General features: G+C 41.6%; 1 protein-coding gene across 3 annotated transcripts in view; it reads right to left on the minus strand.

Moving 5' to 3' along the window:
- Window positions 1-27,614, minus strand: part of PTER (phosphotriesterase related) — a 99,672-nt gene that overhangs the window by 24,017 nt on the left and 48,041 nt on the right. Inside the window, exons 2-5 of one of the 3 annotated variants that reach the window (XM_030199636.1) lie at window positions 23,478-23,646; window positions 19,899-20,363; window positions 14,297-14,562; window positions 12,109-12,249 (exon numbers count right to left, since the gene is read on the minus strand). In XM_030199636.1, coding sequence (XP_030055496.1) covers window positions 12,109-12,249; window positions 14,297-14,562; window positions 19,899-20,330 — 839 coding nt within the window. In that variant the 5' untranslated portion in view covers window positions 20,331-20,363; window positions 23,478-23,646. Of the gene's footprint in view, window positions 1-12,108; window positions 12,250-14,296; window positions 14,563-19,898; window positions 20,364-23,477; window positions 23,897-27,614 lie in introns of those variants that run through there. The other 2 variants (XM_030199627.1, XM_030199619.1) reach the window with 2 other exon arrangements.

A 27,614-nucleotide genomic window follows, 5' to 3' on the forward strand; every position in this document is an offset into this window, starting at 1 on the left:
TCCTCAATTTACATAATGAATTGAAGACACTTGAGACCACTTTGGAAATGTGGTTATCTAGAATGAGGAATTGGTCAATTGTGACTCCTAAGATTTTCATAGTTGAATCAAGGGGATATGTGATATTCTCAGTGGTAGATGATTTAAGATGTATAGCGTGATGAGGATTAATAACTATTAAGAATTTAGTTTTATTGGTGTTGAGTTTTAATTTGAAATTGAATGCCCAAGATTCCATTACAGAGATACCTAATCTGAAGACGTGAGTAATTTCAATTACTTCTTTAGTGAATAGAATATAGATGGTAACATCATCTGCATAAATGAATGTTGGGAGACCATTTTTCTCTAGTAAATTGCCTAATGGAATCAATATGATGTTAAATAGGATGGGGGACAATGGACAGCCCTGGGGTACTCCACAAACAGGGGACCACGCTGATGAAATTGTACCTGATTGTTTCACTTGGTATGATCTAGACCTTAGGGTGCCTGAGAAACATTTTAACACAGCTCCAAGATTCCGTTAATGGCCAAGGATTTTTAGAAGGATATTATGATCAACAGTGTCAAAAGCACTGGACATAACAAATTGGAGTATTCATATTTTATTACCGAAGCTGAGTTCTCGTCTAAATTTAGCTAAGAGGGTGATGAGAACAGTTTCAGTACTGTGAGGTGGTCTAAAACTGCATTGTGAGCTATGCAAAATGTAGTGAAGTTGGAGATAGTCCATTAGTTGGTGCGAGACTAACCCCTCCATTATTTTTACCAATAATGGGATTGAAGCCACTGGTCTGTAGTTAGAGACTACATTTAGGGTGGTTTGGGTATTTTTCAGTATGTCAAAATAATGTTGCCATTTTGAGGGGGGAATAGGCCCTGAGATAGTATTAAAGTTCAGGTTGAGTGCAAATAGCTTATGAGTAAATTAGGGGCTGATTTGAAAAGGTAACTAGGGCAGTTATCAAGCAGGCATTGTGATTTAGCGTATTTGTAAAGAGTGCATTTGACTTGAACAGTTGTAAGTGGGTGAAAGGCCAATCAGATTTTGTCTGCTTGGGAACATAGTGGTGAAGGATCATATAGAATTAAGAAAATGATCTACTGATGTTAGGGAGTTATTTAGTTCTTGTCTGATTTTAGTTATTTTCTGCTCGAAATATGACCAGTGGCGTGGCTAGGTAGGGCCATGGAGGCCTGTGCTTCCCTAAATTTGCTCTGGGCCCCTGGTTGGCTGATCGGGGTACCCAACCCCCACCAGCTGAAGACTTCGTCCAGCTCTGGTCTACGGCAGTGCCGCCACATTGCCTGCCCTGCTGTCTCTTCCCCTCACGTCGGAAGGGGGTTGGGGACCCCCGCCAGCCAAGGTATTTGCAGCGGTGGTGCTTCAGTTGGCCACTCCAACCTCGATGCACCATGAGCGATAAAAAGGCATTATAGTATTTTCAGTCTTATTCACCATAATTCTTACCATCCTGTTTGCTTTTTTGGCCGCCGCCGCCGCAAACTGAGCAGATTTCAGCATATTATCTACAACGACACCCAGATCTTTTTCTTGAGTGCTGACCCCCAAGGGGGACCCTAGCATAAGGTAACTGTGATTGGTGTCCAATAACCAATTCCTAATCCACACCAGAACATTGCCTCCTATCCCATGACTCTTTATTTTTCTCAGAAGTCTCATGAGGAAATTTATCAAAAGCTTTCTGAAAATCTAGATACACTACATCAACTGGCTCACCTTTATCCACATGTTTATTCAAGCCTTCAAAAAAACGAAGCAAGCTGGTGTGGCAAGACCTCTCTTGGCTGAACCCATGCTGACTCTGTGCCATTAAACCATGTTTGTCTAAGAGTTCTATAATTTTATTCTTCATAATAGTTTCCACTATTTTGCCCGGCACCGACGTCAGGCTTACTGGTCTATAATTTCCCGGATCACCTCAAGAAACCTTTTTAAAAATCGGCGTCACATTGACCACCCTCCAATCTTCAGATACTACAGACTATTTTAATGACAGGTTACATATTACCAACAGCAGATCAGCAATTTCATGCTTGAGTTCTTTGAGTACCTTGGATGTATGCCATCCGGTCCAGGTGAATTACTACTCTTTAATTTGTCAATTTGGCTCAGTACATCTTCCAGGTTCACCGATATTTCTTTCAATTCCTCCACCTCATCACCCTTGAAAACCATTTCCGGTACAGGCAGATCTCTTACATCTTCTTCTGTAAAGACATAAGCCAAGAATTCATTCAGTTTCTCTGCTATGGCCTAGTCCTCCCCGAGTGCCTCTTTTCCTCCTTCAAGATCTAACGGTCCCACGGATTCCCTCACTGGCTTTCTACTTCTGATGTACCTGAAAAAGTTGTTACTGTGAGTTTTAGCCTCTGCGACAAGTTTCTCTTCATATTCTCTTTTAGTCTTTTTTTATTAATGCTTTGCATCTGACTTGCCAGTGCTTATGTTGCTTCTTATTTTCTTCATTTGGGTCCTTTTTCCATTCTTTGGAGGACAATCTTTTGGCTGTAATGGTCTCTTTTACTTCACCTTTTAACCATGCTGGCTGATGTTTTCTCTTCTTTCCACCTTTGCAAATACACAGAATGCATCTGGACTGGGCTTCCAAGATAGTATTTTTGAACAACATCCATGCCTGATTGAGTGTCCTAACCTTTGCAGCCGATCCTTTGAGTTTCTTTTTAACCATTTTCCTCATTTTATTATAGTCGCCCTTTTGAAGATTAAACTAGGTCCTGCAGTGTCTGCTAGAAGCTATTTGTTAATGCTGTGGTATAAAGTTCAAGTTTTAAAACTGTGGGGGAAATAGTATGGAGATTAGTTGCTAAAGTGTTAGGGGATTATAATTCAGTAATAGTTTTTACCTGAAGGAATGATTTATAAATAATAGCTAAGCCACTTCCTCTCTTTTTGGCTCTAGGGAAATGAAGAATGAAGTATCAATGTGGACATATGTCTAGGATTGCTGGATCATTTTTTGCTTGTAGCCAAGTTTTGGAGATAAGGGCTACACTGAATTGAGCTTCACTTATCCAATCTTTGATGATTTTGGTTTGTTGACAACAGAGCGAGCATTGGTATAACCTATAGGCATAGGTCCTTAACAGGAGGCAGTAAGTGCATCCACACTAATCGCAAATAGTCTTAACATGCAATAAAGAACATTGTGTTCTTAAACCGCATGTAAAAAAAGGATTATAATTGTTTTGCTGAGGGGTGTGTCTGGGGTGAAGACTGAGTGCAGGTATGTTAATTAATTAGCACATCAGCATTCCCGCATGGTAACTGATTAGCATGTGAGCCCTTATTGCCTACAAAATGGATGGTGGGAAGGGCCCACATTCTAATGGCCACGCTCTAACGGCAACATTAGCATGTGGCCATTAATACCAAAACCAGAAAACTGGCCATTTTCCAGCCACAGAAACCTTAGCGTTGACCTGGATAAGGCCACTTTTTGCTGCAGCCTTGTAAAAGAAATAAAGGCATGGTAAAGAACTGGTATAAATTTAAGCATCAATTTCCTAGGCTAATTTTCAAAATAAAAGAATACTTATATTTTTATTTTGAAAATTCGCTGATATCCACAAACAGTAAAAGTTATGCCCATACTAGTTTGTGTGATTTTAGTTAGAAGATTATCCTCTGTAGTGTTTCTGCAATGACCCAGTCCTCAATAAGTGGCCCTTTTACTAAATCATGGCACGCTACACGGTAGCTACACATTTTATGTGGCAACCAGTGGGGGTGGAACCAGCATTTTCTAATGCTGGACCCGCATTAAAGTAGCAATTAGTGCATCATACCTCCTATTTAGGAGGTCCAAGTGCTCCACTGTAACTGTGCATTAGAGGTAAGTGTAACATGCTAGCTGGTAATCGCTTCTACACTGACTCTCCATTTGTGTCACCAAACCCCTGACACAAACATTCAATGACACCCAGTTTAACGTGCAGAAACTGGCACGACATCACAAAAATGAGACCATATGGTAGCCTGTTTTAAAACACAATGACCCCTAAGTGCCCCTTATTTCTTTTGTCACCTCGAGGCCCAGTTGACTCCCTCGCAGTCTTCTTGCTTTTTAATGAACTAGAAAAAAAATGTTAAATTAACTTTTACATTCATTCCAAATTCCTTCTCAAACTTTTTCTTGGCTTGTCTTATTAATGTTTTACATCTAACTTGGAAATGCTTATGTTCTGCCCTATTTTCATCATTTGGATCTCATTTTTAAAAATGCTCTATTAATAGCCTCTTTCACCTCACCAGTTAACCATGCTGGCAGTCATTTTATCTTCCTTTGACCTTTTAAAATGTGTAATTCATTTTCTCTGAATGTATTTTAAAACCATCTCTGTGTCTCCTGCAAGCTTTTAACCCTTGCAACTGCTCCTTTTAGTGGTTTTTTTTTTAATTTTCCACATTTTGGGGGTCTCTCTTTTTAAAGTTAAATGCTAGTTCAGAAATTTTGCTTAATATCCTTTCTCTGATCATCATGTCACATTTGATTGCATTATGATTACAATGCTGTTTAATATCTTTTTGTCCCCGTTTGCATTTTTGTTACAGTCTTTAGGGCTAATCTCATACTATGCAGATGACGTACAGATTATAGTACCTCTGGAGTCTATGGCAACAGTTGGAATTAAAGTGTTACAACTGGAGTCCTGTCTTAAGGCACATAAGCTACAGTTTAATATCCAGAAAACATGTTTGCAAGTATTTAGTAGGGCTCAATACTCATGTTTCCTGCCAACTCTCAATTTAGGCAAGGCAACCTCGGTACCAAGTGACTCCATTAAGGTACTAGGAGTCTTAAAAGACTCCAATTTCTCCTTTAAATTGCACGTGTCATCTATAGTTAAGATCTGTTTTTTTTTCATTTAAGGTGTCTTAGGACAATCTGACATCTTTTTGAACAAGCCACACTGCATATTCTTATCCATGAATTTGTCATCACGCGCCTGGATTATTGTAATGCACTCTTGAAAGGGGTTGTACACAGAGAAATCAAGGAACTACAGTTAATACAAAATATTGTTGTTAAATTATTCCATAATACAAAAGAAATTAAAAATGACCATGTGACACCTCTGCTGCAACTTGAACATTGGTTTCCGGTGGAGCAATGAATTATATATAAACTTCTATTGTTGGTTTATAAAATCCTATGTCCAAGTTCCCCTGTATTTTTGTCCTCTCCCTTGTTACAATATGCCTCCTCCAGAACATTGCGCTCTAGCCAACAGCATCTGCTGGCTATACCGACTGTTTGCGGTGTGCCTCTAAGTACATATCGAGTATCACTGTTTAATATAGTTGGTCCCATCATGTGGAACAGTCTTCCTTTATCGCTATGTACAGATGGCGCTCTCTCTAAATTTAAAGCCCTGCTGAAAGTTCATTTATTTTGCTCAGCATTTACCAGATGATACACGCTTGTATATAGGTAAGACCTGCTTCCCAGTCAGGGTCTGTTGTGCAAGAGCAGAATTTAAAACAGCAGAATATTATTATTATTATTATTATTGTTTCTATTATTGCTTTATTATTATTAGTTTCTATTATTGTTGTATGTTTTGCTTTTTATTATGGTCTGTACTTTCTATTTTCATTACTTTACTTTATATAACCATTTTGATGGTCTGACCCTAAGTGGATAATCAAAAAAATATAACCTTGAACCTTGAAGTTTAAGGGGTCCTTTTACTAAGGTGTACTGAAAAATGGCTTGCGGTAGTGTAGGCGCGGGTTTTGGGCATGTGCCAATCCATTTTTCAGTGTGCCTACAAAAAGGCCCTTTTTTAAATTTTTGCCAAAATGGATGCGCGGCAAAATCAAAATTGCCGCGTGTCCATTTTGGGTGTGAGACCTTAGCGCCAACCACTGACCTAGTGGTAAAGTCTCACGCAGTAACCGGGCGATAATGACCTACAGGCGCCAAATGCCACTTGGAATACGTAGCTGATGAGCGCCAGAAAATAAAAAATATTTTCCGGCCGTGCGTAGCGGACATGCGCCAAAAATGAAATTACCGCAAGGGCCACATGGTAACCATGCAGTAACTCAATTTTGGCGCGTGTTGGGCTTCTGTAGACGCTTACGTGGCTTAGTAAAGGGGTCCCTAAGTGACTTTACCATCATTACCCCTTGCACCAAGCCCACTATTCCAATCAAGAATTAGATCTAAAATAGCTCCCCTCTTGTTGGCTCTAGGACCAGCTAGTTCATGAAGCAGTCATTGATGATATGTAGGAACTTCAGGGACCCTTTTACTAAGCTACGTTAGGTGCTAATGCCTATCTAACACAGATTAAGATGGCATACTGTGAGACATGCTCAGATATCCTGTGGTAACTGCCAAATGTGTGCATGCTAAAACGCATTTGTTGAGGGGTGGAAAGTGGGCATTCCTGGGCTAAAGAGTTAGCAAAGCTACATTACTGTTTGCTAACTGATAGTGCATGAACTCTTACAGCCTATAAAAGGGTGGCAGTAAGTGCATGCATAGGGGCACTTTTACTAAGCCATGTAGGCGTCTATGCATGCCCAACGTGTGCCAGTTTGGAACTACCACCCGGCTACCGCGTGGCCCAGGCGGTAATTTCGTTTTTTTACACGCGCCCACTATGTGCACCAGAAACTTTCTGGCACGCAGTGCTAACCTGGCGGTAATCGGCAGTGTACACGCGCACGAGACTTTACCGCTAAATCAATGGGTGGCGGTAAGATCTCAGGCTCACAATGGACACGTGCCAATTTTTATTTTGCCACACGTCCATTTTCGCCCCCCCCCCCAAAAGGCCCTTTTTGCAGGTGCGCTGAAAAATGGACCTGCGCAAATCCAATATGCGCGTCTACACCAGCACAGGCTATTTTTCAGCACACATGAGTAAAAGGGACCCCATAATAATTAATTTGAGAAAATAACCGCACGCTAATAGCAACACCAGTGCATGGTTATTAATACAAAAAAATAGGAAAAAGCCATTTTTACTGCTGTGGTAAAAATGGCCTTAGCGCATGGGAAAGACCTGCATATGGGTGTGCAAAGACCATTCAAATACCTTAAACTAGAAACATCACTTGTGAAATCTAAAACTGCATTAAAAAAAATGTATCATTGTGTACAGGCTTTTCCCTCTGCTGAGCATTAGTTTTACCTCTTTGGCCTGCAGTTAAGATTCTCCTGCAGCAACTCTTTTCTTGTCTCACATTCTCCCCCTTCCCCCCTGTTTTCTCTTATGGAAAATGTTGCATACCCTATTTGTGTTATTGAATATATTTGATTTAATTGTATTTTATTTATTTATTTGTTGCATTTGTATCCCACAATTTCCCACCTCTTTGCAGGCTCAATGTGGCTTACAATACGCTATGGATAGTGGAAATGAGAAGAGAATGAACAATTGGTATTACAGATTTTGGGTTACATGATAACGATAAAGCATAGTAATAATAAAGCATAGGCCTCCTCGTGTGTTACCAACACTTCTCCTTTCATTTCTTTATTTACACTTATTGTAAACTGAATATATATTCCTTTATTTGCAGTACATCAAATAAAGTTGAAACGTAAAATAAGTCAATGACGAGATACTCCCGGCTCTGTCAGTGTTGGCTTTCCAACAAACATCTAAGCTGAATTAGGAAGCTTGCTTTTCACTAATTTTAAATCAAAAGAAGAGAAGGACCTAACCAACCCCAGCTCAGAACAATAAGCCACACTGCCAGCTGGGCCAGCACATATCACAGGACCCCACAGTTAACCATATTGGAAAAGCATTCAACATAAGGAGATCATACTCTGGCTGCTCCTCTAATGTGGTATATATTATTCATTGCAGAACAAGATACTATGCTAATGAAAAAGGCCAGAAGTGAAAGACATGAATCAATTTAGATAGCTATAAGATCAGATGCCAAAAACCAGACCAAAGTGACTTCTACATCTTAAACTAGAGAACTGCATCAATGATCTTATGATTAAGATATGCAAATGAAATTTTAAAGCAATCCAAGAATATTAAGACATTTGAGGTTAAAATGATCAGACTCTCTGGAGTCCTTTTACTAAGCTGTGGTAAAAAGTGGCCTTCGTGCGTACCAGGGGCGTATCTGGACTCCGGCGGTAGGGGGGGCCAGAGCCAGAGGGAGGGGGCACATTTTAGCCCCCCCCCCCGCCGCCGAGCCCCCACCGCCACCAATGACTCTCTCCACCCCCCTCCCGCCGCCAACCCTCCCCCGCTGCCGTTGCTTACTTTTGCTGGCGGGGGACCCCAACCCCCGCCAGCCGAGGTCTGCTTCCACCTGCCGCTGCCGTAAAAACTTCTTCTTCAGCCGGCGGGGGACCCCAAACCCCCGCCAGCCGCCCCGCGGTGTTTAAAATTCATCTTCGGCCTCCGTGGCCATGCTGCTGTGATAGGCGCTGTTGAAATCCACTTCGGAGTCTGACGTCGCAGCACGTACAACGTACAACGACGTCAGACTCCGAAGTGGATTTCAACAGCGCCTATCACAGCAGCACGGCCACGGAGGCCGAAGATGAATTTTAAACACCGCGGGGCGGCTGGCGGGGGTTTGGGGTCCCCCGCCGGCTGAAGAAGAAGTTTTTACGGCAGCGGCAGGTGGAAGCAGACCTCGGCTGGCGGGGGTTGGGGTCCCCCGCCAGCAAAGTAAGCAACGGCAGCGGGGGAGGGTTGATGGCGGTAGGGGGGTCCAGGGCAAAATCTGCGGGGGCCCAGGCCTCTGAGGCCCCACGCAGATACGCCCCTGGTGCGTACTTATGTGGGTTTATCCTGTAAGCTAAAGCCATTTTTACTGTAGCCAAAAAATGGCCGATTTCTTATTTTTTTTAATTAAAGGACGTGCTAATATTGCCATTAACATGCGGCCATTACAAAAAAATTACTGCATGACATCTATTTTGTAGGTGGTAAGGGCTGATATGGTAATCCTGTGCTAATCAGTTAGTGTGCGGTAATGCAGACATGTTAATTAGCGCAGGAACACCTACTCTCTGCCCCAGACACGTCCCATCCAGCAAAATTTTAAAAATATTTTTTGCTTGCACTTAGCGCATGCCGATTTGAATCTACCATAGGACACCTGAATGTGTCCCGTGGTAAGCTATTTTTTTAGCTGCCTTAAACATTTGCTAGTGCTTACTGCAACTTAGTAAAAGGACCCCTTTAAAATTAACCAGAAAGGTTTTTTACTCCTCTCTCTGTCTCTCCCCCCTCCCTCTCTTTCTTTCATTCTCTAATTAGTCATTGAACACTGCCTAGCTGCAATAACATTTTACGATTGGTGGTATTTCATGATGTTAAATAAATAATTTTATAACAGTGTGTCTGTGAGAAATCCAAAAAAGGCACCGATTTTAGGCAACTTAAATATCCATGGGGCCCTTTTACCAAGCTGCGGGAAAAAGGGCCCTGCGATGGCGGTGGGGGCCATTTTTCCCACACGCCAGGGCCCTTTTTACCAGCAAGCAAAAAAGCCCCAGCACACATGGCTATGCAGTAAGAGAACTCTAACCGCATGGCCATGCGACGTGGGGTTCCTTACTGCCACCCACTGAGGTAGCAATAAGGGCTGGCTCTCGCGCTAAACTGGCAGTAACTGGGCAGCGCACGACAATACTCAATTACTGACGGGTTACTGCCGTGCAAGCTATTTCAGAAGGTTTTCTTTTTCCCCTGGAAATGGCACGTGTTCGGGGCAGGACTACCACTGGTACTAGCATTGGGTCGGCGGTAGTCCCGAAAGAGTGAGCGGTAAACCCGTGCTGGGCTTACCGCCATTCTATAAAAGGGCCCCTATGTGCCCTTGTCAAATAGGCTCTAAGAACCATCTCTAATACTGCACACAAGTCAATGCACAAATGTATATCTAGCCTGAAATAGATATAAAACTGTGTGTGTGTACTGTAAGCGTGTGCATATATTAAAAAAAAATAGCAAAAAAAGTACAGGATGACACACGACTTGCAGGCTGGGAGCTGTAGAAAAAAATACTTTATTACAGCACCAAAAGCAAGGATCTGACACGCAGGCAAGCCGCCTGCTTCAGGGGTCACATACAAACACTCTGTGATGGTTGTAGTGTGTTGTACTTGGTGCAATACTGTGGGTAACAAACAAACCAATCTGTCTCATGGCAGAGGTGGGTTTTTTTTTTTGCTTCTTTTTTTACTACAGCAGTTTCTTCTGCCATCTTGCCCACTGAAACACGGACCCGTGTCAGGTCTTTTGGTTGGTGCTATAATAAAGTGGTTTCTTCTACAACTCCTAGCCTGTGTCGTGTGTCTTCTGTTTTTTTTGCTGTTTTCTTTGGATCGCCGTAGAGGACCTTCCTGTTTTTGCTCCTTAAAAAAAATACTCATGTATATCACAAACCCACCTCTGCTCTGCTCTAGATTACACTCCTGGGAATGCCTATGTGCAAATCACATAAAACAAGGTGCAAACTTTATGTGTTTGCACTTTTCACTTGGTAATGCACTTGTGTAATATTATAAAAGCCCTTTTCTGTGGGAAAAACAGGCTTTAGCCCCCAAATTCTAATACTGTGCCTTAATTTCTTCACAGAAATCAAAGAAAATTCTATAACAATATGTGTAACTTAATTGGTCAACTAGCAAGCAGCGCTGTTAATTGGATGTTAACAAGCAATTATCAGCACTAATTGCCATTAAGATTTACATGCACAGCTTGTTAAGCGTATTCTGTAACATGGTGTGCGTAAATTCCAAGGTGCATAGTTGAAAAGGGGGTGTGGTTATGGGCGAGGAATACGTTTTTCTAAAATATAGAATATACCCGCTCTGCGCCTAATATAGGTGTTAGGATTTACGCCAAGTAAAAATTAGCCTAAATGGATGCGACCAAATTTGGTTGCATGGCGAGACACTCGGCGTATTCTATATACCACGCAGAAATTTAAGCCTATTCTATAAAGTTTAGGCGCACTTTACAGAATACGCCCAGGTGTGTTTTTTTCCGCATGAATTTTTCATATATAGACTCTAGCCCTAGATGTGGAAGATGTATAAATGATCCCCATATGCCATACCTTCTGATCACCCAGCCATCTCTCTCCCCTTCCCCCTTTCATTCAGTTATTTGAAAGTCTTTTTATGAATTACTTATATTTTCAAGACTTGCCACCTTTTGCTTCTTGTGTCTTGACCTGAGGAAAAGTTAACCAGATGTTTGTTTTAATTATCAACCAGCTAAATGCACATCATTTGTTTGGATGTCTCTATGACTGGCAAAGAGTTATCCATTTAAAATGTGGACTTGAAGGCATTGCAGGGGTGGGTTTACACATTAGCTGGATAGAGAGATCAGAGCTGCTTTCCTGATTAAAGGTTATTTGGATAAGTTGGCTACAGATATAGCATCACTAAGATATCCGAATATTTTTTAACCAGCTATATCCAGTGGCACTGAATGATCTGGATATCTTTTTAAATACCTGCATAGCACATCTGGATATTGTTAACTAGATATTATTTGGTTGAATATGACTCCATACAAAACAAGACTCTTGTTTTTACAAAGTAGCTTCAAACCATATCAAAACATTAACTTCAAGACAAGGTGATGTATTTTGGAAAATCAAAGATGACTGATAAGAGTATTGAATTTACAAGACTGCTCATCTACACTGTGTATACTTTAAGGCTTATTATACTGTGCAGACCAGGGGTGCTCAATTGCTGGTTCTCGAGGGCTGAAACCCAGTTGGGTTTTCAGGATTTCCCCAATGTATATGCATGAGATCTATTTGTGTATAATGGAGGCAGTGCATGCAAATAGATTTCATGCATATTCATTGGGGAAATCCTGAAAACCCAACTGAGTTATGGTCCTCGAGAACCAACATTGAGCACCTCTGGTGTAAACTCACATACCAGTCCTGGAACGCTTCTTCAGCCAGCTGCTTCCACTTTATGCAAATTTCTCTAATGCATATTCATTGGGGATATCCTGAAAATTATATTGGCTAGCAGGATGCTCCAGTACTGGTTTGCAAAGTATTGTTTTAAGATATAGCACCGATGTACTTACTTTTTAATCCTATCGTTGTCACTTGGCATATCAATAGCTGGATTGAAGCGGTAATTCAGCAGTTCTGTCCCAAAGAGATCATACTCCAGGTAACACCCAAGTGTAGCAAATTCTAACAATGTGTTCTCATCAAATATAGTCCTGTAATAATTAACATGATTCAGGCATATACAATGCAATTTTCAGATTAAACCTTAGGTGTAAGCAAATCTCAGGCACCTACCATAGGTGCACTAAAACACAAATAAATAAACACAGTCGCTGATAATGTGAATTATATAGTCTTTCTTCATAGGGAAGTCGTCCCATCCCCGCTATCATTTTAGTCGCCCTTCGCTGCACCTTTTCCAATTCTACTATATCTTTCTTGAGATGCGGCGACCAGAATTGAACACAGTACTCAAGGTGCGGTCGCACCATGGAGCGATAAAACGGCATTATAACATCCTCACACCTGTTTTCCATACCTTTCCTAATAATACCCAACATTCTATTCGCTTTCCTAGCCGCAGCAGCACACTGAGCAGAAGGTTTCAATGTATTATCGACGACGACACCCAGATCCCTTTCTCGGTCCGTAACTCCTAACGTGGAACCTTGCATGACGTAGCTATAATTCGGGTTCTTTTTCCCCCACATGCATCACCTTGCACTTGCTCACATTAAACGTCATCTGCCATTTAGCTGCCCAGTCTCCCAGTCTCGTAAGGTCCTTCTGTAATTTTTCACAATCCTGTCGCGAGTTAACGACTTTGAATAACTTTGTGTCATCAGCAAATTTAATTACCTCGCTAGTTACTCCCATCTCTAAATCTAACCCTAACCTCTTAAGCCATTCTTCATGTAAGAGGAGTTCCAGTCCCTTAATCATTTTGGTCGCCCTTCCTAGAACCTTTTCTAATTCTGCTATATGTTTTTTTGAGATACAGCAACCAGAACTGCACACAATACTCAAGGCAAGCTCACATCATGGAGTGATACAGAGACATTAGAATATTCTTTGTCTTATTTTCTATACATTTCCTAATAATTCCTTGGATTCTGCTTGATTTTTTTTGCTGCTGCTACATACTGAGCAGAAGATTTCAATGTAGTGTCCATGATCACACCTAGACCTTTTTAGTGGGTGGTGACTGCTAAAGTGAAACCTAGCTGTAATTAACTATGATTTGGATTATTCTTCCAAATGTATAATACTTTGCACAATAAATTTAATCTGAAATCTGGATGCCCAGTCTTCCAATTTCCTAAGGTCTTCGTGTAATTTCTTAACCCCCAATATTCAAAACTATTTAACTGGCCAAGTACGGCTCCTGGCCAGTTAAATAACATTTAGGTGCTTACTTGCGGATATTCAGCGGGAGATAACCGGTTATCTCTCACTGAATATCCCGGTGCGCAACATAGTCAGTTAGGCACAGATATTCAGCGCCAAATCGGCTATGTTGAGTGGTCAAAATAAGCTGCTTAAATAGAAGGCCTATCTTTGAGCACTAAAAAGTTAACTGGTTAATGCTAAATATCGGCATAGCCGGTTAACATTTTAGTAGCCAAAGTAAACCTGGATATTCAATGCTGGTTGCCAAAAATAGCCGGCATGAATATCCAGGTTTAATGCTAGTGGCGGACAGCAAATGTGCTACCCACCGCTGGCTGAATATTGGGCTCTCATAATCCACATTTTAATAACTTTGAATAATTTTGTGTCATCTGCAAATTACAATCACCTTACTTGTCATTTCCATCTCCAGATCATTTATAAATATTTATAAATACGTCAAATATCACTGGTGGAAAGATTAGATTTCCACCATCAGTAACTGTATGCACTGCAAGTTGGGGGTTACACTCACATCTTGCCATCATTAACTAGACCAGTGCAACCCTTTTATTAACCTCATAGACGCCACAGGTTTAAAGCAATAAGTTATGGGAGTGGGAGGATGGATTAGGGAACTTCTTTAGAGCAGGGGGTTCCTTTAATGTCTATCTTGCTATCTTGAGGGGGGTTATGTCAGAGGGGCTTCAAGCTTGGATGTTCAAGTGGCAGTGACTTGCCACTCCTTCTTAAAGTAGATTGTATAAAGCGGCATGGTTTTTATTTGTTCCTTGTATTCTCTATGACAAATTATAATAAAATGTTAAAAATAGAAAAGCAAAAAGTTATTGTATTCCTTATCTTGCTTACCGATCAAGATGAGACATAACTGTTTTAGAGATATCAGCCCCAGCTTCCTGCAGAATACGAATAATCTGGAAAGGAGCACAGCTGTTCCTGCCAGGGTGGATGATTACAGGACAGCCAAGTTGGGTCTGAGCATGAGCTGTCGCCTGAAGTACTTTTCCTTCACTCTCAGTCAGTGGCCAAGAGCAACCAATTTCTCCTATCACTCCACACTTTATATCAGTTCCATCAGCTCCACGCTGCACTTCATTAACTAGGATTTCGGTAAGCTGCAGATAAAAGTGTAAGTATCTATTGTTACTAGGATTTGGCTCATCTCTTTTTCAGCTACTATTCAAGGTGAGTTACATTTAAGTTCAGTAGGTAATACTGCTGGGCCAATACTGAAAAGGTTTTATGCAGTTAGCGGAGGATTCTGACTACATAAGACCTTTTCCTGGCCATGGAAAGTCAAACTTTTAGCATTTTACGTCACTGAAGGGTAATTCTACATGGTGACTGGAAACAAAGGGAACCCCTGATTTGGTTATCTATCATTGTTGTTTAACAACATAATTTAAGCACATTTGGGTAACTTGTACTAAAATAAACATCAAGCAACACTTTTCATAACTGACTGCCAGACTTGCTGCTAACTTACTACTACTGTGCAAAAGTGACATCCATGTGATGTCATTGCTTCACTAACTCGGAAAATGATGTTTACTGAAGAAGATAGATTTATCAATTTTTTGTAGCAATAAAGGATGCTGGCATCTCTCCCTCCCTTCTTCCTTCTCCAAGATCCATAAGCTCCCTCCCCCCTTCCCCAGTCCATCAGCTCTTCCTTTGCATCCTCCTTCCCATTGTCCATCCTCGTGTGCCTTGAATGATGCTGCTATCAGTAGCATAGCAACTGAAACAAACAAGCAGCCTCAGAGCTTTTCCTAGGCGTTGTCCCATCTCCTCTGATGCAATATCCTGTTTCTGCAGAGGTGGAGCACATCCTAGGGAAGGCCACAAGGCCTGCCTAATAGACTCACAGCACTGACGTTACCATCAGAAATCAAGGCAAGTGAGGATGGATCACAAGAAGGAGAATGGAAAGGGAGAACTGCTAGACCCAGGGGGAGGTAGAAGTGCTGCTGGATTCAGGTTGGGGGAGGGAGGGAGAGGGAAAGGTGCTAGTTTACCCAGCAAGGGAGGAGAAGGGAAAGGTGCAGTTGGATCTGGGGTAGGGCGAGTGAGAAGTACTGCTTCATGTGAGGGGAGGGAGCGAGGGAGAGATGATGCTGGACAGGACAGATAAGGACACAGTGAAAATGGATGATGGACAAAGAGAGAGAAGACAAATCCAATGGACAGGAAACCCTGTAAAGATGGGGGGAGGAGGAAAAAACAGTAGACAGACACTGGGATCAAATCAAATAAAAAATGCTCAGACAGCAAAAGGTAGTAATTTATTCTGAATTTGTTAATTGGAATACCAGCTTTAGGAAGTGTATATAATCAGCAAAGTTTGGTTAGCACATCTCTGGTATCTTGTTTCTCAGTTTCTATTTCTCTAGAATTGCTGTACATGCAGAGTCTGACTTCCAGTTCAGTTTTTTTTTACCTTCATATCTCTATTACTGATCTATGACCCCTTATTTCATATTTGTTGAGGGTCTTCTGTGCTTTGTGTGTGTGACCGTGGTGCGGTGTTCTGCTAGCATGTAGTCTTCTGTGTAGAGATCTAAGAACATAAGAATAGCCATACTGGGTCAGACCAATGATCCATCTAGCCCCCCACAGTGGCTAATTCAGATTACCTGACAGAATCCCAAATAGTAGCAAGATTCATGCTATTGATCTTGTAGCAGTCTCACTTGTTCTCTTTTCTAACAAGGTGATGTATTGGTGTTTTAGGACCCAGTGTAATATTTACAGGGTTGCCTTTTCACGCATAAGGTTGTTGCTCTTTGGATCCTGGGAATTAATTAGTGCTTTTATGGTATGATAAGACTCTAATGGTATATTTGCACAAGTCTGTGCATAGTATTTTGCAGTGGAGGGATTTCTGTGTTGGCCTTACGGAGGTGACATGTAATTTTAGTTTTTCTAAAACCTTGTTGAATGTTATAACAATTCTGCAGTACTGATATATGTTGAGGTGCAGAAACAGCCTATTGATCTTGCAACTCCTAATCTCCTGACATATCAAAATCAACATGCTCTTGGGGAGGTGGGGGTGGGGTGGTTTAGTTTTTCTAAAACCTTGTTGAATATTATAACAATTCTGCAGTACTGATATATGTTGAGGTACAGAAACAGCCTATTGATCTTGCAACTCCTAATCTCTTGACATAGCAAAATCAACATGCTCTTGGGGAGGTGGGGGTGGGGTGGTGGGGAGGAAGGCAAGTGGGATGCGAGAGGGAGAGAGAGAGAGCAGAGTGGCTAAGGACAGGTGGGATGTGAGAGAGGGAGGGAGGGCAGACTGGATGAGGGCAGCTAGGATGTGTATGAGAGAGTGAAGGAGTTAAGACTGGCTGCAGATCTCTACGGAGGCACAGGTATGATCTGTGGACACTTTTTTCAGTCTGCTTTAATTCAGTTGCTGCCACCAGCTGCTCTGGGGCTCTCTCTATGCCATGCTGAATCACTGCAAAATGAGGACTTGGGAAATATTACAGTATTTTGGTACATGCAGAATGGGGAATACTCACAGCTAACAAAAATGGCTCTTACAGAACTTCTTCCTTTTGCTTTAACGTACTTACGTGAAACCAGATTCTCTCATAAGAGCATAAGCATTGCCATACTGGGACAGACCGAAGGTCCATCAAGCCCAGTATCCTGTTTCCAACAGTGGCAATTCAGGTCTAAGTATCTGGCAAGATCCCAAAAACCTTCTAGCCTTGAGGGCAGAGAATACATTCTCTGAGGATCAGGCTCAAGGCCTTCAGATTATGAGACTGATGTGCTACCTACTTCGCCAAAAAGGTTCTCAACTAACAGTTCTCAAAACTAAAATGAGAAACCATTTATGTCCACAAAGAAACCAGATTGTGGGAATCAGTACACTGAAACTGAGATTCAGAGCGCTTATTTCATCCAAAAAAGTCCAAATGTTCCATTAAAATGGCAAAAGCAAACATGAATGTCTATATTTCAACATGTTTTAGACAGTCTGCACTTATTTCTTATTTCATTTTCTCAGAGAAAAGATGAAACTACAGTAGTCACTATGAGCAACTTTGTGGAGAACTTTCTTTTCTCCTCTTGTTATAAATAGGCCCTGTCTCATTGTTTATGTTTACTTAGGGCACCTTTTACTAAGGTACACTAATGGATTTAACACACTCTAAATGCTAAGAAGCCCATAGGAATAAAAAGGGCTTCTTAGCATTTAGCACATGCTAAATTCATTAGGGCACCTTAGTAAAAGGAGCTCTTAGTTTATAAGAACACCACGCCACCTCTCAAGGGGCCAAACAGTTGATATGAGAGTGAAATGTAACAGATCATGCTGTGTCATGGTCTGTATGCCAGTTGCAGTGACCTTGATGGACCTTCAGTCCGACCAGTATGGCTTATGTTCTTATGTAATTGTTATATATATTGCCAAGTTAGTTAACTATTTAACAATAAAATGTCCATTTCAAAATCTCTGCTGGTTGGAGCTTGGTTTTAAATTTGTTCGACTTAGCGGTACTTGGCTTGAAGAAGCTGGAAAACACTGCAATAGAACTATATGGGATTAAGAAGAATGATTCCCTGAACATCTTGTGTAAAGCCCTTAGCAAAACAAATACTTTAAAAAAAATTGTGATTTCCTCAAATTATTACTTTAAAAGGAGTGAAGCCTGTGAAAACTGGGATTACTTTAATCAGTGGGATTTGAATTAGAGACTTAAGTATATGTATTGCTAAATAACTTCTGGTTTTTAAGAGAAAGAATGTAATCAGATGTATTATTTCTAACTAATATTGGACAATAAGTATGTTTTTCAATGAAAGGATTTGACTATACACCGTATTGGCCTTGAAGAAGCCAACCAGATGATCAATGTGGAATAATGAATTAGACGAGTAATATCTGGGGATAATCAGGTTAATACCACAATTTTTTTTCTGTTTACTGTTTAATTGATCTCCTTATCTTGTTTCATTCTCCCTATTTAGTGGTCTAAGGAAGAGAATACAATTAACTGACTGAAATAATTCCTACATGGTGGAGAGGAAAACGGCAACGGAATTCAAACATGCGTGGGATAAACATAAAGGAATCCTGTTCAGAAGGAAAGGATCCTCAGGAGCTTAACCGAGATTGGATAGCAGAGCCGGTAGTGGGAGGCGGGGCTGGAGGTTGGGAGGTGGGGAAAGTGCGGGGCAGACTTATATGGTCTGTGCCAGAGCCAGTGGTGGGAGGCGGGACTGGAGGTTGGGAGGCAGGGATAGCGCTGGGCAGACTTATACGGTCTGTGCCAGAGCCGGTGGTGGGAGGCGGGGATAGTGCTGGGCAGACTTATACGGTCTATGCCAGAGCCGGTGGTTGGGAGGCGGGGCTAGTGCTGGGCAGACTTCTACGGTCTGTGCCCTGAAGAGCACAGGTACAAATCAAAGTAGGGTATACACAAAAGTAGCACACATGAGTTGTCTTGTTGGGCAGACTGGATGGACCGTGCAGGTCTTTTTCTGCCGTCATCTACTATGTTACTATATTACTTTCTCTGTATTTCCAGCAAGTTGCTTTATTGCTTGTAAAAATTTAAATGGTTATAAATAAAAAACATTTTTTTAAAATTGTGTGACTTTGAGTTGGGGTAAAACCTACCATGAATATTTTTGTCCATAGACGTATATTCTCTTTGTAAAATGGGGAATAAAAACATACCCCACCCCCCCCCCCCCCCCCCCATATTCAGTGCTATTTAACCGGCAAGGAGCCATTAATTACATTGTGAGCCCTCCAGGGACAGAGAAATACCCAATGTACTTGAATTTAACTCACCTTGAGCTACTAGCCTTAAGCTGGCTAAGTGCTAACATTCAGCGTGAGATAGCTGGCTATCTCAGCTGAATATTAGCGCTTAGAAGCTAGCCCGGTCACTGGCTATATCACACGACATAGCCAGTTAGCACCAATACTCATCAGCTGACCAGATAAGTTTTGTGGCCAGATAGACCCATGTAAATAGCAAGTCTATCTTTAGCCACTATAACTTAGTTGGTCATCTGACTGGCTTAAGTGGCTATGTTCACAGCGGCCATAAAAAAAAACAAACAAAAAAAAATGGAAATTCAATGCCGGTCACCAGATATGGCCAGACATTGAATTTCCCGGTTCAACGCTGAACACGGGAGTTAGCCGGGCTGCCTCCTGCAGTCTGAATATCAGCTCCATAGATTTTAGTCCTGCCCAAGCTGTGCCCAAACTTCTGTGAGGTCTGGATTTCCAAGTGTATAAACAGTGACATTCTGAAATAGGTATAGACACACATGTAAATGCTGCAGTATACACATGGATATGTTTGTGAAATAATGGCCATAACTTTCTCTTCCAGATATCAGGTATGAGTTATGATTCTTATCTAGGCTTATCAATGACAGAACATGTCTTCAAAACACAGTACATATTTACCTGTTCTACTGACATCGATCTGGTTTCAGAAGAATGAGTGCTATCTACATAGAATCCAGCCCCTGAAATAATGTGCACCCCAGTCTCTTCAGCAAGCCACTTCAGCTTCTTTACATCTCTACTGATGCCTGTAGTTGTATTCTCTACTATTGCCCCACCCCCCACTGCTTTATAGTGCAAGAGCTCTTCTTTCACGGCTTCAATCTCTTGATTCAGTTGAAGGTTTTCCTTATTACTGTATGGGTTCTGTTTCAGCCAGAATAAGTTCTTCATGCTAATGGGTTCCTCAGACAGAGCTTCTTGACCTGCAGGGGGTGGGCAGTAACAGCAGTTGAAGGTCATTGTCAAGTGCTCATGTGTCAATGTCCGGCCAAGCTCACTAGGCTGCCTGGGGCCTAGCACAGTCAGCACTTTACCACTTAATGAGGACATTTTCTCTCTCAAATTCAAAATGGAGGATAAATTCTAAAAAAAAAGAATTAAAAAAAAAAAATTTTAAAAAGAGGGATTTAAACTTTATCTTTTTAAAACTTCACTTTATTGAACATATCCATAAACATCACTACAATGGCAATTTGAACATACTGATCACATAAATACGCAGTTGCTTCTTATTTGTGTATGACTGCAACTGGTAACAGACTTGGCTATTGAACAACAGTAATCCCTAGAACGGGAGTTAAGAGGGCAGACAGAGAGCAGCAGAATCAGATACTGGGCCAGCATGATCAGAAAAACAGTCACCAGACAACAAAGGTAGAAAAAATCATGTTATTTTCATTTTAGTGTTTGGAATATGTCCACTTTGAGAATTTACATCTGCTGTCTTATTTTGAAATGTATAGCAAAGTGTTTCTTTCTGTTTTTCTGGTATTGTGCTGCTTGCAGAGTCTAACTTCTTAGGATTTCAGGTTAATTTTTTAAGAATTTGAAGAGCGGCTATCTCTGTTCTGCATGTGTGACTGACTGCAAGGCCAAGTGTCTGAATAGGGATCTGTTTGTTAGGTTCTGAGATTTTGATAACACATTGTTTTTTTTAGAGTTGGCAAGACTTTCTGTTCTCCTAATTCCTGGTCTGTATGCTAATTGGGTTTGTGTCATTTTGGGTATACTGGAGCTGTAACAGCTTACAGAAATTATTTATAATGAAAACAAAAAAAACAACACAAGTTATTTTTCTTCTATACTGGTGTAATATTTTCAATTATGCCATGGCTGGTAAAAGGGGTGTGGCTACTGTAGGGGCAGAGCCATAGTGATCCCGCCTCTGAATGGGTAGGGGCGCCGACTAATAGACTGCAGGAGGGCGCCAGAAACCCTAGCACTGGCCCTGTTCCTTTCATCACAGCTGCCGGGGCGGGGGGGGGGGTCCGATTTTTAAAAGGGAGATTTTTAGGACACACCTCCAGCCCTGCCCCACCCCTAACTCCACCCACTCACACCAATTCCAAGACTTTCTCTTTCTCCAAATCTTCACAGCACCAACATACCGCATTGAGCCTGCCATGAGTGGGAAAGCGCGCGGGGTACAAATGTAACAACAAAAAAATACCACCTCCCTCTCTGTCAGCAGCAGCAGACGTCTTAACAAAATGTTATCTCCTGCTGCCATGGGCTCAGTCTCACGATAAGAACTGTGCAATTTTGCAGCTCTTATTGCAAGAGTCATCCTACAGCAGCAGGAGATGAGGTCTTATTAATTTGCTTCCTTCTGCTGATGGAGAGGGAGCAGAGACGCCAAGGGTGGCCCACCCCAAAGCTGGAGATTTAAGGCCAGTGAATGAGGGGTTTTTTCACAGGCTGCAGCCATTTCTAGTATCTGCTACCAGCTCTTGCAAATATACATTCCAAACTGAAATGAAGACCCCTCCTTCCTTCCATATATGCCAGACTCTACAAACAGTACAATACTGGTAAAAGGGGAAAGGGAAATGGGACTTGATATACCACCTTTCTGTGGTATTCAAAGTGGTTTACATATATACAGGTGCTTATTTTAAGCAAAACAGAAATGCATTTTCTCCTATACTCTGCAACATATGAAAATAGAAAAGATGTATGTTTCCCAAAGCACTTTACAATTGTTAAAAATAATATTTACACTTTTTTCTTTTCTATTTTTGTTGCCTGGGCACTTTATTTTTCTGGTGGGAGGTGGTGGAGAGGAAAACGGTAACGGAATTCAAACATGCATGGGATAAACATAAAGGAATCCTCCTCAGAAGGAAGGGATCCCCAGAAGCTTAGCCGGTGGTGGGAGGAAGGGCTGGTGGTTGGGAGGTGGGGATAGTGCTGGGCAGACTTATACGGTCTGTGCCCTGAAAAAGACAGGTACAAATCAAGGTAAGGTGTACACAAAAAATGGCACATGTGAGTTTATCTTGTTGGGCAGACTGGGTGGACCATGCAGGTCTTTTTCTGCCGTCATCTACTATGTTACTTTGAGGCTCATTTTCAAAGCACTTAGCCTCCCAAAGTTCCATAGAAACCTATGGAACTTAGCCTCCCAAAGTGCTTTGAAAATATGCCTCTATGTCTCTCATTCTGTTGCAATTTTCTTGTGTTTGTCTTCTCCCAAATTATTTTCCACATTGCCCCTTCCATTTCTTCTCTCTCCTCTTGTCTTTTCCCCTCTGCTCTCTACGTCTGATAACTGATTTTTCTTTTCACTTTTCTCAGCCTTTGCAACTACCCATATGTAATTTACCCATCATTCTCCCGTTCTCTCACTCTCTAGTCCTTTTCATTCTTTTTCCCTCCTCTCTCTTCTTCTGCCCTCAGCTCTTTCTCTCTAACCCTTCAATTCACTTTTTCATATACCCTCTCATCTCACTTCTCCTCTCTCCATCCTGCTGTAGCTACCCTACCTCTCTCATGACTCCTGATCCATTTTATTTATTGCATTTGTATCCCACATTTTCCCACCTATTTGCAGGCTCAATGTGGCTTACATAGTATTGTTAACATCCTTTCCTTGTTTCCTATGGAATTTTGTAAATATAAGTGCTTTGAAAATGAGCCCCAAATTCTTGTAACACTACCAGTCTGGTTACTCTCCTGATACTTTTTCATTGGACAGCTGTGATAGTAGCAGTGCAAGTAACTTAAAATTTTCCAGCTGGATTGAAAGAGGTGTCACTGTCTGCTTGAACTCGTGTTCAGATGCAGCAAACAGCAGTTTTAACAGCCCCATACTCTCTGCTCATGGAAGGGACTTTCTCCCAATTACAACACACATGAGGCCAGTGGTGCTTCACCTGACTGTTGCAGCCTTCAAAAAAATTCTAGAAATGTTTTTTTTCTTGTGTACCAAAGTAAACGGCCCTGACAGTCTGCTTTTTAGTTTACTTTCTGTTTTCTGCTGTCACTGAGCACAACCCCCCCAGACAGGATCGCCTCCCGCCTATCATTCAAGTAAATAAAAACTGGCTGGCCACCCCCCACTTCCTGCTTCTAACTGCCTGCCTGTCCTAATACCAAACCCCAGTAATTTGTGCTGCAAGATGTAGGACTTAGTGAAGCTTGGCAAATCTTTACTAGTTAAAAAAAAAAAAAAAAAAAGGTTTATCTTTTTCCTACCTCCGTCTCCTTCTAGCAGCACTCTGAAACAGAAACTGTCACGTGGGAAAGGCAGAGGCATGAAAACAGCTCCGTTTCGTTCCTGCTGCTTGTAGCTCCCCGCCTCCTTCAGCAGCTCAATCTGCCCCTGCCTCTTGCTGACTTCCTGCCTTGCAGAGGAAATCTGAAACTGTTCCACAGCAAAAGGACAGAGAGATAAGAAGGAAGCACCTATACATGGTTAGTTCTGGTTGGGGTTGGAGCACCTCTGCTAGCAAGTGCATTTGTGTAAAGGCACTGCAGCACACCAGGAGGTTGCCATTGCTGCTGCACATGACCCAGAGTGGCCACAACAATAGGCACAAACCAGTAGATCAGGTGACCTCTTTGCTGCTGGTGCATGCGTGTCTGTTGAGCTTGGCTTGTCTGTGCCTCCTGAGGGGGGGGGGAAGTGGTTGGTAGTTGGAGCTGCTCAGCAGGAGACGCTCTGATTTTGGGAGTGTGGCAGATGGCCTGCCACTGCCATAGCAAGGGAAGTGATCCCACCCCAACCCATCCAGGGGCGGGATCACTATGGTTCTGCCCCTACAGTAGTCACACCCACAGTAGCCACACCCCTTTTACCAGACTTGGCATTGGCAAGTCTGTTATATGTGCAGCATATCTCCTCTTCATATGCAGCACATCTCCCTTCTTCCCTTCCCTCTTTCCTTCTCTTCCCTTCCCTGCATGTGGATCATGTCTCCCCTCACTATATGTGTAGCCTGTCTCACCTCTTACCTTCTCTTCGTGTGCAGCATCTCCCCCCTCTTCCCTTCATTTGCAGCACGTCTCCCTCTTCCCTTGCCTGCATGTGCAGCAGGTCTCCCTTCTTCCCCTTCCCTGCATGTGCACCATGTCTCCCCTATTCCCTTTCCTTCACATGCAGCACTTCTCCCCCTTCCCTTAATGTGCAGCATTTCACTCATTTTTCCTCTATGGTATTGTCTGATCTCCTTCCCATCCCCATTCTCTCTTATGGGTCCAATATCTCTCTCCTCTTCGCAACGATTTTACAAATTTTGTTGCAGTTGCAGACAGTAATTTGAACAGGCCTTCCTCTAGCTGCCCCATGGCTTTCCCTCTGCCATGTCCCTCCCATGCAAAAGGAAGTTGCAGTAGAGGAAAGGGCCCCAGGGCTGGCCAGACAAAGGCCTGTGCTAATCACTGCTGGCAACTGCAACAAAGATTGTAGAATCGAGGAGAGAGACTGGACTCGAGGGGATGGGAGGAGGAAGGTAGTGAGGCAATGCTGGACCTGAGGAGGAAGTATACTGATTCTGTTTGGGGTGGCAAGGCAATTTTGGGGGGGATGCACATGCCACCCTGTAGCGACGCCTTTGTTTGTGTTGCTCTAGAAATATCAGTGAAAACTTGGAGTTTTTGCCCATAAAACAATAAATGTTTTTTTCATATAGAGACATTTTAAAATCAAAATTTTGTCTTCTGTCTGTAGGGCAACCACCAAGTTAGCCCTAGTAGAAACCTTTTACTGGGAGGTTTCTAAAAATTCAGTCAGATTGAGGCTACCAGCAGAAGAGATTTGATCCATCTCTCCGCTGATGAAGAAATAGTATTTCTGGGAATATAATAACATTTCAAACAACATACATTTTCTAAAGTAGGAAGTGATAATACATCTTTTAAATATTGTTTCAAAAGAATTAGAGGTGAGAGTAATCTTAACCACAAACATAGAAGAAACATCCTCCATGGATTTAGCACAGCAAGCACACAACAGTGGAGGAGACCAAAAAAACCCCCCTCCTCTCATCAATGGTGTCCAAAGTGCTTTATTTAATTCTTCACAAAGACCCTATATCTTCATAAAGACCTGACATGGCTCATATTTTGGCCATGAATGGCAGCCTCAGGGGTCTAAATGGTCAGTTGTACGTTGATTACCTTCCAAGTAAACCACAACATAAGAATATAAGTATTGCCATACTGGGACAGACCGAAGGTCTATCAAGCCCAGCATCCTGTTTCCAACAATGGACAATCTAGGTTACAAGTACCTGGCAAGATCTCAAAACAGTACAATACATTTTATGCTGCTTATCCTAGAAATAAGCAATGAATTTTACCCAAGTTCATTTTAATAATGGCTTATGGACTTTTCTTTTAGGAACCTAGCCAAACCTTTTTTAAAACCCTGCTAAGCTAACTGCTTGTACTACATTCTCTGGCAACGAATTCTAATTACACGTTGAGTGAGGAAATATTTTCTCTGATTTGTTTTAAATTTGCTACTTTGTAGCTTCATTGTGTACCCCCTAGTCCTAGTATTTTTGGAAAGAGTAAACAAGCGATTCATGTCTACTCATTCCACTCTACTCATTATTTTATAGACGCCTATCATACTGCCCTCAGCTGTCTTTTCTCCAAGCTGAAGAGCCCTAGCTACTTTACTCTTTCCTCATAGGGAAGTCGCCCCATCCCCTTTATCATTTTTGTTGCCCTTCTCTGTACCTTTTCTAATTCCACTATATCTTTTTTGAGATGTGTTGACCAGAACTGCACACAACATTTGAGGTGTGGTCGCACCATGGATCAATACAAAGGCATTATAACATCCTCATTTTGTTTTCCATACCTTTCCTAATGATACCTAAGATTCTATTTGCTTTCTTAGCAAGTGGAGCGGTTTCATAGAGACTGTGCTGTGTAAGATCAGATTTGTTGTGGCTCCCTTGGAAGGTAATCAATGTACAACTGACCATTTAGACCCCTGAGGCAGGCCATTCTTGGCTGAAACATGAGTCATGTTGGGTCTTTATGAAGATATAGGGTCTTTGTGAAGAATCAAATAAAGCTCTTTTCGACACCATTGGTGAGAGTAGGTTTTTTGGTGAGAGTAGTTTTTTTTTGTTTTTGGTCTCCTCCACTGTTGTGTACTTGCTACGAGTAATCTTAATACAGGAAAATGTAGAAAACGCAAATTGTTAATTCCAGAAACATGCTCCAGAGCTTCCAATTTATGATCTAAAGATAAATTATCCTTAATTCCAGAAAGGCCCATTGCTTGCATTCTTGAATTATGAGATTTTACAATCTACTCAAGATTCAAATTTATTCAATCTTGAGTCAATGTCCTCAAGTATAGTAATAGTTTCTTTAGAAAAATCACAAGTTTGGTTAATTCAAGATCTAAGAAGAGTTTCATTATCAAGTTTCAAGTTTATTAATCATTTAATATACCATCCATTGGGAATACCATCTGGGTTGTTTATAATATACATAAGCTTAAAAATAATCAAAAAAGAAGTACAACATATAAAGAAAAGTTTAAAAGCAAAATATTTTGTGCACTACATGTTTGCAAATCCCACCTTGAATCTCACCAAAGGGTCAAATAATAACTCAAATTACTGATTCAAAGTTTTATCATAAAATAAGTCTTCAAATCAGTTTTAAATTTGAGTATGTTGGTTGTAAGTCATTCTGTACTCATGAATGGGGTCATTGAATATATAATTAGTAAGTGGGAGGGGACATTGGGCAGCACTAGCTTTTTGATATTCAATGTTTTAGTTACAATCTTCCATATATATACTAACAAGGGAATAGAAATATTATTAGGAGAAACTGACAGATCAAAATTAGGAAGAGATAAAATTCTAGGTAGAGGAATAGATACTTCTTGAGATTCCGTAACCTTATTAGTAATAGTACCTGCCCCTGCTGGGTCTTTAATCTCAGGCTCAACAGAGGGAGTCATTACTATAGATGAAGCAAGTATAGAACTTGAGCTGGGAGTAGAAGCCACACCCAATTATATGCGTGAACTTTCCATGACTTGCTGAAGTCTTTGAAATAAATGTTTATCCATAGGGCCCATGATATGTAATGTTGAACATGCAGCTGATCTGAAGCCTTTCCTTTTACCATATTTAGGCATAATCCAGCAAATTACCCAGCTCTCCGGCTCCTCCGGGTTCTGAAGGGGCTCCAAAAGGATGTGCCTCTTAGGCCACATTCCTATGGCCGTATGCCTGCAGCTGTGCTGCTAGCACATCCCAGTTTATACCTCTACTAGGACCTTCCTCCAGTGATGTCTTCTGATGTCTCTGCCCACTCTCTGACATCTCTGACTCGGAGGGCTTGAATTACAATCAT

This window comes from Microcaecilia unicolor, chromosome 1, assembly GCF_901765095.1.
Source record: "Microcaecilia unicolor chromosome 1, aMicUni1.1, whole genome shotgun sequence".
Classification (NCBI taxonomy): domain Eukaryota; kingdom Metazoa; phylum Chordata; class Amphibia; order Gymnophiona; family Siphonopidae; genus Microcaecilia; species Microcaecilia unicolor.